The 10,812-nt window shown below is 60.2% G+C and overlaps 1 protein-coding gene across 3 annotated transcripts in view; it reads right to left on the bottom strand.

Moving 5' to 3' along the window:
- Positions 1–10,812, bottom strand: part of LOC140904052 (uncharacterized) — a 15,487-nt gene extending 4,675 nt beyond the window's left edge. Inside the window, exons 1-6 of one of the 3 annotated variants that reach the window (XM_078850762.1) lie at positions 10,732–10,812; positions 9,456–9,648; positions 7,762–7,953; positions 7,318–7,421; positions 3,190–6,120; positions 645–856 (exon numbers count right to left, since the gene is read on the bottom strand). In XM_078850762.1, coding sequence (XP_078706888.1) covers positions 645–856; positions 3,190–6,120; positions 7,318–7,421; positions 7,762–7,939 — 3,425 coding nt within the window. In that variant the 5' untranslated portion in view covers positions 7,940–7,953; positions 9,456–9,648; positions 10,732–10,812. The other 2 variants (XM_078850763.1, XM_073326256.2) reach the window with 2 other exon arrangements.

The raw sequence follows: 10,812 nt of genomic DNA, 5'->3' as shown, positions 1-10,812 counted from the left end.
AGAGCATGTTCCAAACACACCTACCCCTCCCAACGACCGCAGGAAGTGGGGGGCATCTTTCCCTATTCTCCCACACTCCCTATTTCCCTGATGGGGAGGGAGCCAGTGGCCCCAGCCACCCAGGGAACCTCTCAGAGCTTGGCTACCCCACGCTCCCAGCCCCAGAGCAAGAGGCGGCCTAGGTCTGGGGCAGGAATTGCTCTTCGCTGGGGTCTCACTGGGTCCTGCCTTGCAGAGATGGAAAACGGCCGGCAGGGATGGAGTAGCATGAAACATTTAAAATGGCGTTTGGATGCTGCTCTTGCTCATTCATTTCTTATCTGACAAAGCGGCTGCTGCAGCCCCACACGCCAGGGTACGAGAGGGGCTCTGCCCTCCCAAGCCAGGGCAGGGAAGCAGCTGGGGGGCTCGGACAATTCCTGGGCCTGGTGCTGTGTTGCACCACCGGTGGGTTTGCTCCAAGGCTGGCTGCAGCATTGGGCTCTTGGGCTCTGGCAGGTCCTGCATGCCAAGCGTGGATTCAGCACAGCACCCAGGTGTCTAGGCCCGGGCCGCCTTCCTCTCCCTCCTAGGCCAAGAGCTAACAGGCCACAGGCAGCCTGGGCCCCCAGCCCCGTTCAAACACCACCGGCACCGTTCCCTACCTGGCCTTGCCCTTGTCGAAGGAGGTTTTGTGGGGAATGAGGTGCCACGTCACTCTCTCCTCCTCGTCCTCACAGGATTGGATCCGGAAGGTCAGGCCCTGCTCAAATGCTTTCTGCAGCAGCTGAGATGTCTTCTTCCCCTCCCTGTTGTCGGGCAGGAAGGCCTGGAAGCGGCCACCCCTGTATGGTCTCCCGGGTCGGGGGTCTCCAGCCTTCAAATGGCGGTGTGGGGGAGGGGAGAAGGAAGAAAGTCGTAAAATTAGCCCGGAGCTCTCGGGTTTGCCCGGTGGGAGGCGAGGCGGGTTTCGTCACCTGCTGTGGTAACGCTCCCTGCGCCGTGAAGGCAGGGTTGGTTTGTGGGACCCAGCCCCTGCCCTGCCCTGCCCTGCCCAAGGAGCGAGCCGGGAATGCTGCTGCAGCCGGTGCGCTGGCTAGTTAGCAGGAAGCTGGCGCCCAGAGGGGGCTGCTAGTGGGAGCTGTTCGTGGTGTTTCCTACCACGCTCCCAATCCCCCTGCTCAGCACTTCTACGCAAAAACCCGGCTCTGCTGGGGTTTCCTTCTTGGTCACTTCTCTCTGCAGTGCCTCAGCCCTGGGGTGAAATGGGGGAGGAAACTGCTCCGGGCTATTGCTGGGTTGGAAGGGAACGTGGGAAAAGGCTGTTCCACCTCTTGGTGGTAACTCTCACCGCTGGCTTGGGCTTGGGCTTGAAATAATAAATAAATGAAGGTGAGTGGCTGGGGAAAAGCCACTGCCAGGGACCGGGCGGCAGGCCTGGCACCTGCAGGAAGCCAGAGCCCCCTTCAGCCAGAGATGAACGGTGTATCTGCCTCATTCAACTCCCCTCTGCTGCTGTGCCCACAACAAGTGCGACAACCTCAGGACAGCCAGACTGGGTCAGACCAATGGTCCATCTAGCCCAGTATCCCTGTCCCCGACCGTGCCAGGTGCCCCAGAGGGAATGAACAGAGCAGGGCAATCGTTGAGCAATACATCCCGTCACCCAGTCCCGGCTCCTGGCAGCGAGAGGGTTCGGGACACCCAGAGCATGGCGTTGCGTCCCTGCCCATCTTGGCTAATAGCTATTGATGGACCTGTCCTCACTGAACTTATCCATTCTTTTTTGAACTCAGTCATAGTTTTGGCCTTCACAACATCCCCTGACAACGAGTTCCACGGGTTGACTGTGCGTTGTGTAAGGAAGGTACTTCCTTATGTTTGTTTTAAACCCATTGCCTAGTAAGTTTATTGGGTGACCCCTGGTTCTTGTGTTATGTGAAGGGGAAAATAACACTTCCTTAGTCACTCTCTCCGCCCCCGTCATGATTTTATAGCTCTCTATCGTATCCCCCCGAGTCGTCTCTTTTCCAAGCTGAACAGTATTAGTCTGTTTAATCTCTCCTCGTACGGAAGCTGTTCCACAGACTTAATCATTTTTCTTTCCCTTCTCTGTGCCTTTTCCAATTCTAACCTATCTGTTTAGAGATTTGGCAACCAGATCTACATGCAGTACTCAAGATGTGGGCATTCCATGGATTTATATAGAGGCATTATGATATTTACTGTCTTATTATCTATCCCTTTCCTTACGGCTCCCAACACGCTGTTTGCTTTTTTGACTGCCGCTGCACACTGAGCAGATGTTCTCAAGGACTTATTATCTATGATGACTCTAAGATCTCTTTCTTAGTGGTAACAGCAAATTTAGACCCCATCATTTTGTATGTATAGCTGGGATGATGTTTTCCAATGTGCATTACTTTGCACTTACCAACACTGAATTTCATCTGCCAGTTCGTTGCCCAGTCACCCAGTTTAGTGAGATCCCTTTGTAACTCTTGGCAGGCAGCTTTGAACTTAACTATCTTGAGTAATTTTATATCGTCTGCAAACTTTGGCACCTTCCTGTTTACTCCCTTTTCCAGCTCATTTATGAATATGTTGACCAGCCCTGCTCCCAGTACAGATCCTTGGGTGACCCCACTATTTACCACTTTCCACTGTGAAAACTGATCATTTGTTCCTCCCCTTTGTTTCCTGTCTTTTAACCAGTTACTGATCCATGAGAGAACCTTCCATCTTCTCCCATGACTTCTTACATTGCTTAAGAGCCTTTGCTGAGGGCCCTTGTGAAAAGCTTTCTGAAAGTCCATATACACTATATCCCCTGGATCCCCCTTGTCCACAAGCTTGTTGACCCCTCAGAGAATTCTAATAGATTGGTGAGGCATGATGTCCCTTTTCAAACGCCATGTTGATGCTTCCTCAACAAATTTTGTTCATCTGTGTCATAATTCTGTTCTTTATGGGTGTGCTTTGACGACTGCTCACCCCCAGCTGGCATCCGTGCTCCCCTTCTGCCTGTGTTATCCACCCGCCTCTTTTCTTGTGCGCTCTTTGGGGCAGGGACTCTGTTCTGTGTGGGCCGTGCCCAGCACAACAGGGCCCGGGCCGCTGACCGGGATGCCTAGGCATTACCCCAAGTCCCATAATTAGGGGGCTGGGAAGGCCCTGGTGGCAGACTCTTTGTGTGGCCTGGCTACCTACCTCCTGCACACCGTCAGGGATGTCATAGATGATCTTGAGCGTTGGGTCTCGAAAGTGGCCAGGCAGGCTCTGGGACAAGGTCACGACCTTGAATGCCCCTTTAATAGCCCTCATGCTCTTGGGGGAGCTGCAGCAGGCTGGGTGCGTGTCTTCTGCTGCAAAACAAGTCCGGCACAGGGAGTGGCCGCACTGGGCGCGGCAGGTCGCTGTGCGTGAGGTCTGGCACGCATCACACTTCCCAAGCTTGTGCTCATGGGCTTCCTGCCCAGGGCTGGGCCCTCTTAGCTCCAGCTCTGAAATCCCAGTCTCCTGTGAGTCCCCATCTCCTGCTGGGTGCAAGTGGCCTTCCTGGCTCACAGGGTCCCCTTGGCCTGGCTTGGGGGCTCGCTCTGCTGCAGGCCTGGCCTGCAGTGCAGTCACAGAGCTAGAGAGCCAGATGGGCAAGGACTGTGGGGCACCATCTGCTGCATGAGCAGGGGGTCTCGGGCTTCCCCCTGCCTCACTGGGGCCTCCTCGGCTCTTGTCTCTTGCGAACTGGAATCTGTCAGGCAGGACCCGCTTTATCCTGGCTGCCTCGGGCTCTCCAGCTGGCCTCTCCCCCTTCTGCAGCTCCTGGGGGTCCCTTGGGCTGAGGCTCTGTCTGTCTGCCAAGCTGGCATCAAGGAGGCCACTGCCTCCCTGCACGTCCTGTGAGTCGCTGTGGTAACTTGGGTCCTCTTGCCCCACTGCCTGCCGGTAGCTACTGGTTTTCGTGGCGTTCCACCCGGGACCGTACAGTCTCACTGTGTCAGCACCATTCAGCTGGGGGGCGCTCTCCGAAATGTCAGACAGGCCGGTTGTGCTGCTAACCTCCAGCGGCTGCAGTCCCTCCCGGCTATGGGGATATTCTGCAGCCAGCGCTGGGTCCTGGGTTTTCACCTGGTGCGTGGGGCTTGGATATTCCTCGGACAGAGATCCCACCAGCCCCCGAGACGGGGAAGAAAGCATCAGATCACTTCGCCTCCTGGCAGAGAATCTCTGGAACGCCTCATTGACTCTCCGCAGCGCTTCCTTGGGGCACGTGAGATGCAGTTTGTACCTGTCTTTGCTGACTCTGACCTGGGCAGAGCATCCTTTCAAGAGGCTGCACAGCTCATTCAGGGCCTCGTCGCTGGGTCCCTCCACGTCAAGTTCGGAGTAGCTCAGACTCTGGCATACGAGAGCAGGACACACCGTCTGGCACAGAGCCTCCATCTTCCACCTGGCTTGGAGGAGCTTTGTCCTGTCCTCAGCTGTGAGCGTCAGCACGGTGCAGTCTTTGTCGCTGCGCTCTGCGAGCAGGACGCCTCCCTCCCTGCACAGCCCGTCAATAGCAGAGCCGTGAATGTCTTTCAGATAAGCCCACTGCACAGGATCCATGGTGATCTCCTCGCTGACCCCGTGGGCCCTGCTGGCTGCCCTGCTGGGGTCTCTGGGTGTGTCGCTTGCCTTCGACTTCGGAATGGAGAAACTGTTGGAGCGTCTCAGAGGGGCGCTAGACTCGGGTGGTTTCGAATCCAGTGCTGAACAGGTCCCCGTGGTATCGAAAAGGCTCAAAGATTTGAAGGCGCTAGACATGTTGCTAATGGGCTGAGGCTTTACGGGAACGGGGCTTTTCCAGCCCCCAAGACTCTGCAAAGTGCTGCTTTCTTTGTCTCCAGCCAACAGAGACAGCGTCTTGGGTCTCAAGAGCAGGGGGTCCCCCTTCCTTTGGTCCCAATCCTTCAGCTCCCTCTGCTGACCCTCTGCCGCTGGCCCAGTGACAGGCGCAGAGACGGGCAGGTGGTGCTGACCACTTGGTGGTGCTGGATCGCTCTGGCTCAGGGCGCCAGCTTCCTTTAACCAGCTGCCAGAAAGCTCCATCTGATCTATGAACGGGGAGCTGCGATCCAGTGAGGGCCATGCACTGGAAACAGGCGTGTCGTGCTTTAGGAAGCTGAAGTTGGCGGCTAGCTTGTGTTCACCTTTAGACTCAAACTTGCCAGGGCTAAGTCTTGGGGGTGAAGGATCCACCGGAGGTTCGGGCTTGCCCAGTCTGGCATCCCCTCCATGAAGGGCGGCTGTGTAGGTGGCCAGGGAGGTGTTGGGCATCCTGAGGCCGGCTGTGGCTCTTCTCCCGGTGGTTCGATCTTGGATGTATTGTTTGGCCTGGGAGACATCGACCAGATTCCCGATGAGATAGAGATGCCGCTCATCTTCGTGACAAAAAAGCAGGGGGCACAGCTTCTGCAGGTCCTCTAGCAGGGCCCTCTGAGACCTCATGTCACTGCTCAGCTCCCCCTTGCTGATCTTCTCCTTGCGCAGACTGGCTTCCAGCTGCTGATAGAGGCCCAGCAGCGCCAGGCGGGCTTGCACCATGGAGCTGATGTTCCCCATGTTCTTCGAGGAGGCCTGGAGGTAGAGAACAGCAATGCCGTCACTGCTGACGTCCACCACATCGACCTGGTGCTGGTGCAGCACCCGCTGGTACTTGTCGCTGCAGAATTTCCGCATGTACAGGTAGATATCCGCGTCCATCACCAAGGAGAAGTCCTCCAGCTGCTCCACAGCTTCTCCGTCCACGGGGTCCCTGTGCAACGGGGGCTCAGACACCTCCTCGTGCACTTGGCCCGGACTTGGCTGCTTCTCCACCCTCGGCTCTGGCAAAGGGGAGCGGGGCCCCTGGTGGGAAGCGGACGTCCCTGTGACTGGGTGGCTGACTCCCTCCGGGGGGCCCTCTCCAGCGTGCTGGCTCCTTAGCAGCTCCCTGCTGAAGGCCTGCAGCTCCGTGAACGGCCCCTTGACAGTGCACAGCGTCTCCTTAGGGTCGAAGCTGAACTGCACGGCACCGTAACGTCTGCGCAGGCTTCTCAGGAGGGTTTTGCCGTCCAGGAGCCTCCCGTAGTCGATGATCATACAAACGCGCACGAAGATCTGGGGGGACAGGACCAGAGGAGTCAGAGGACAGCGACTGATGGCAAACAGCCCCACTGCAGGAGGGAGACGACCCCCTGACCGGCCCCACTCCACCACCCCGGCATCATCAGGACACATTATCTCACCACGGCTCCCAGGGTCACTTCAAGGCCAAGCGCCAAGCGCCCCCACCTTCCCTTTCACTCTGTGTTTGCTCTCCTCAAGGGCAGGCAAACAAACCTCACGTAGCTTCGTGCTGCAATCGCTGCCCGTGGCGATGGAGAGGGCGTGCCCAGGCGGGAGTGCACGGAGCACGGACACAGGCAGAGGGCTGAGCTCGGCCAGCACCGTCGCTGGAGGGCCGTGCGGCCAGGGCTGACAGAGAGCCAGCAGCCTGGAGCAGAACTCTCCCCTCCACGCGCGGCACAAAGGGCTCGGCGAGCAGGGAGTGGAGCCGAGTGCGAGTTTACCGCAGCTACAGCATCTCCCATGTGCGCAGAGAGCTCTGCAAAGGGGCCAGGCCTCCCCACTTCTATAACTCTCAGGCCCCTGCACGTGGAGCCAGGCTCCAGCCGCTTCCCACTCCCTCTGCTCTGGCTGCAGTGTCCCCAGCAGGCCCCAGGCTGCCTGTCTCTGACATCACACGCCGTTGCCAGGGAGATGACTGTGATGTCACAGACCCCGCTGAGCTTCTGTGACACCAACGCCCAGAGCCGGCAGCTGGCCACGGCGCCAGCTCCCTGACAGCCGAGGAAGGGCAGAACTTCCTCAAGGTCTCTGACACCAGCCCTTCCCCTGACTGCCCTCCCCCCGAGGGAAATCGCCTGCTTTCCTGGCTCATGAAATGGCAGAGAAGTGAACAGAAGCCCTTGCCTGGCCATGCGGGAGCAGACAGCTGGGCTTAATGACCCCCGCCACCCACGCATCCCCTCGCCCTGCCCCAGTGCTATTCCCTCTGCGCTTGGACAGGTACAAATGCAGACTGACCAAGTGTAAAACGGGGCCCTGCCTCAGGTGCATTATCAGCAAAACCCCTTTTAAATAGTCATTTGAATACAAATAGAACGAGTTTGCTTTAGCTCTAATTTAAAGATTAACAGGATGAGCAGAGTCTCCTCTCTGCGTATCTGTTCCGGGCAGCGGCAGGGCTCGGGGAGGGGTGTACACAGCCGGCGGGGGCTGCTGCGGCCCTGCCCGCCTGATCCCGCTCGTTACCTCGTCAGGGCTCAGCTCGGCCGCGTGCGCTGTCACTGTCAGCGGGTACGTCTTTCCACCGACCAACAAAAGGTGGTTCTCCATCTCCAGGACCCTCTGAGCCACTAAACCGAGCAAAGCAATAGACACCGGTCAGCCAGCTGTGCCCTGGCCCGGGCTGTGCCACTGGGCTCCCCAGCCAGACGAGGCCCAGAGCGGGATCTTTATTCCTCCCTCTCTCCCACCGCATTCTTGGGGCATCCCCTTGTTGGAGGCTGGGGAAGGGCAGGAGGCTGGGAATTCCACCAGTTACCCAACAGGATGAGAGCCCAATGCCCCAGGAGGTGCCCTGGCCTCTAGGCCCCTGTGCAGAGCTTCTTGGCCTGCCCCCATTGGCCCCAGGACACAATTTAGCCTGCCAAGCACTGCCTGGTGCAAGCACCCCAGCCTCACCCCCTGCATTACCTCCCGCTTCCTCAAAGGTGACGAGGGCGCAGGCTGGGGAGCCAGCGACGAGCGTGATGTCTGCGATCTCTCCACCGCCGTTGCGGGCCCGCAGGAAGTGGATGGTGAGCTTGTCGGCGACTCTCTCTGGCGGGATGTCTGTTGGGATCCCCCCCACACGCACCGTGCGCCCATCCATGCTGCCAGACCCTCCTGCAGGGAAGGCGCGCAGATATGAGGCAACAAGCAAAGCTCCCAGCCCCCCCACCAGGGCTTGCATGCTGCCCCCTCCCCTCTGGAGCCAGGGCTCTGGGCTCGCAGGCAGGCGACCTGGGTTCTGTTCTGGGGTATGTGCCCTGCCTAGGCAATATTTAATGCCATGCTCCTCACTGGGGGTAGGTCCGCTCTGTGACGCAGTTTCTTCACCTGTACAAGGGATTGCCACACAAAGGCTTGTGCAGCTGAATTCAGGAGTATTTGCAAAGCACGTTTGGATCTGCAAACAAAGCCTGTTGTTATCCAGGGGAAACCGGGCAGCCCTAGCATCCCTTGAGCGAAGCCCGTCCCTTCACCCCATGGCGCTCACTGGGAGCAGACCCCACTGGTTTCAAGGCCGCAGCTCAGCTGTGTGACGAGTCAGTGGGAATCCGGAGGAACCCACTGTCCCGCATGAAACCACACTGGATTCCTGTCACTGGAGCACAGCTGAGTGTGGCCTTGCGTCTCCATCCAGCCTGTGCAACACACCAGCCTCTGCCCAAGGCACTTCCTGCAGACAGAGGGTCAGACGGGGGAGCTCTCATGCCTGGAGAAAGATGTTCCTCACTCAAGGCCCCATTTGCCCCAAGGGAAACTGAGGCCTCCGTTGGATTTGTATCTCAGCAGCTCTTTTCTCCAGGGAGCCTGAAGGTTTTCTGGCTTCCAAGCTCCTGCCAGGGTGGCCAAACTTCCACCAACCCCTTGCAAAGGGGGGTCATTGACTCTCTCTTGCAGCAATAGAATGGCCAACCTCTGCAGGCACTAACGGGCACCGTCGCGTTCCCCAGCTGCATGAGGCTCGCGTTTGGTGTCAGGGCCCCGGCTTTCTGTGGCCAAAGGAATAATGCCGCCTCGGTGCCCTGCCCTCATGAATACACATCAGTGTTGCTCTTTGGAAAGGCACCGTGGGCAAGACCATGCTGTCTCTGCTAAGGGCTCCAAGCTCTGTGACCCGAGCTCGGGTACCTCTTCTCTGCTCAGCTGCAAGCAGAGGGGCTGAGCTCTTGGATTATTCATGAGCTTCCACTGAACATGCAAAGATGCAGCTGGACAGCCTATAAATATTTATTGGGCCTCGGGGAGGGGGACCCTCTGTTTCTGCAAATTCTCATTAAGCTGGGAGGAGCAGACTGAGAGGTGTCAAGGGGGGAGCCAGCGCCACCAGGCTCCAACAGCCTCTGCTGGCGGGAAGGACAGCACCATTCAGGGTGCAGGGCAGGCCAACCCCCACACGCCTCCGCTGGGCCAACACCCCATGCACCAACTGGTAAAGGGATCAGCCTGTGTTTCTGCTGCTCTCCCCCTCTACTGCCCTCCGCCAGGAGCGATCCGACGCCTGAGGAAAAGCCGTGTTTGCCCCTGCTGCTCTTGGCCTCGAGGCTGGGCCAGGCCCAGACAGAATGCGCCCTGCTCAGGGGTTTGCCGCAGAGCTTTTGGGGACTGAGCTGTTACCGTACCAGCTGCGTTGGAGCCAGGATCTCTCTATGGTTTTTATACAGGCGCTGTCCCTGAGGCCCCAGTGGGAAATGGGGGTAGGGTGTCCCCCCCTGCCCCCAGCGGGTCAGGTGTCCACGTCACCAACTGCTCCTGCAGACGCGGGTTCCTGGGTCCCGGGCCCAGTCTGAGCAGGCGTCTCCAGGCGGCGTCTCCCTCGATCGAGAACGAGAAGGGGAAGGTTTAATATTTAAACAAACTGTTGAATTTTTCAGCACTAAAGGTAGCAGCCGCAGGGCCCCCTGGAGCTCACAGCTGCCTCGCCGGGCGTCGGGGGGCTCTCCACAACCCAGCAGCAGCGCGGCCAGAGGAGACGGCCGCAGCAACCTGTGAGGCTGGCCAGGGGCGCCTGGCTCGGCCCCATCCCTGCAGGGACGCCCCAAGGGGCGCGGGGGGGCCTGTGTTCACAGTGCAGCCCCCGGGGGCGCAGGTTGGCCGCGTTGCTCTTGCTCTCGGGGGGCTGCCAGCCGGACAGCGGCAGAGACGGAAAATGCTGCCCTGAAACGGGAGGGTTGAGAAATGGCACCAGCTCCCCCCGCGGCCGTGCCCAGCGGGGCGAGCGCCCGACTCGGGCCCCTGCTTGGGCAGTGGTAGCCAGGGACCCCACGGGGCCCCAGCCCCACGGGGCCGAGGGCAGGATCCCGGCCCCAGTACCTTGTCCCCCCCCGTGCTGCCCGGGAGCCAGGCTCTGCTGCGGGCCAGGCCGGACCCCTTGGCTGACCCCCCCCAGGGCCTGGCAGCGAGGGGGGCTGGAGGCGGGGGGCTGGCGGGGGCCAGGACCCAGCCCCCCAGGCCTGCCCGGAGCAGGGGGCACGGGGTGAGCACAAGCCCTGATGCCCAGCCCAGCGCGTGGCCCGGAGCCCCCCCAGGCCAGATCCGCGCCCCCCAAGCGCCCGGCCCCACCCTGCGTGACGCGGGGGGGTGGGGGCCGCAGCTTGGGCACAGGCCCGGCGGGGGGGGGGGCGGAAACCCTGTGTTTGCTGTTGGTTATTAGTGCTCCGAGCGGGGGGTGCAGCACCCCAAGTTCCGGGCCCCCCCCGGGGACGGTGCCCACCGCGCCCCCCACTCCCTGCCCCCCACTGAGCACGAGCGCCCGGCCCCAGGGCGCGTGGGGGGGGAGAGATGGGGCATGGCTGGGGGCGGGGCTGTGCGTGCCCCCGGGGGGGGTCCCTGCCCATGCGGGGGGGACTCCCGCGGGGGCCAAGCGCGGCCCCGTCCCGCGCCCCCCGCGCCCGGTACCTGCGGGCTCCGCTCCCGGCTCCGCGCGGCCGCCGCGGAAACGAAAGTGAAAGTCCGCGGAGGAGCCGCCCCGCCCCCCTC

Source organism: Lepidochelys kempii, chromosome 27 (genome assembly GCF_965140285.1).
Source record: "Lepidochelys kempii isolate rLepKem1 chromosome 27, rLepKem1.hap1, whole genome shotgun sequence".
Lineage (NCBI taxonomy): Eukaryota > Metazoa > Chordata > Testudines > Cheloniidae > Lepidochelys > Lepidochelys kempii.
This window is presented reverse-complemented; position numbering and strand designations above follow the sequence as displayed.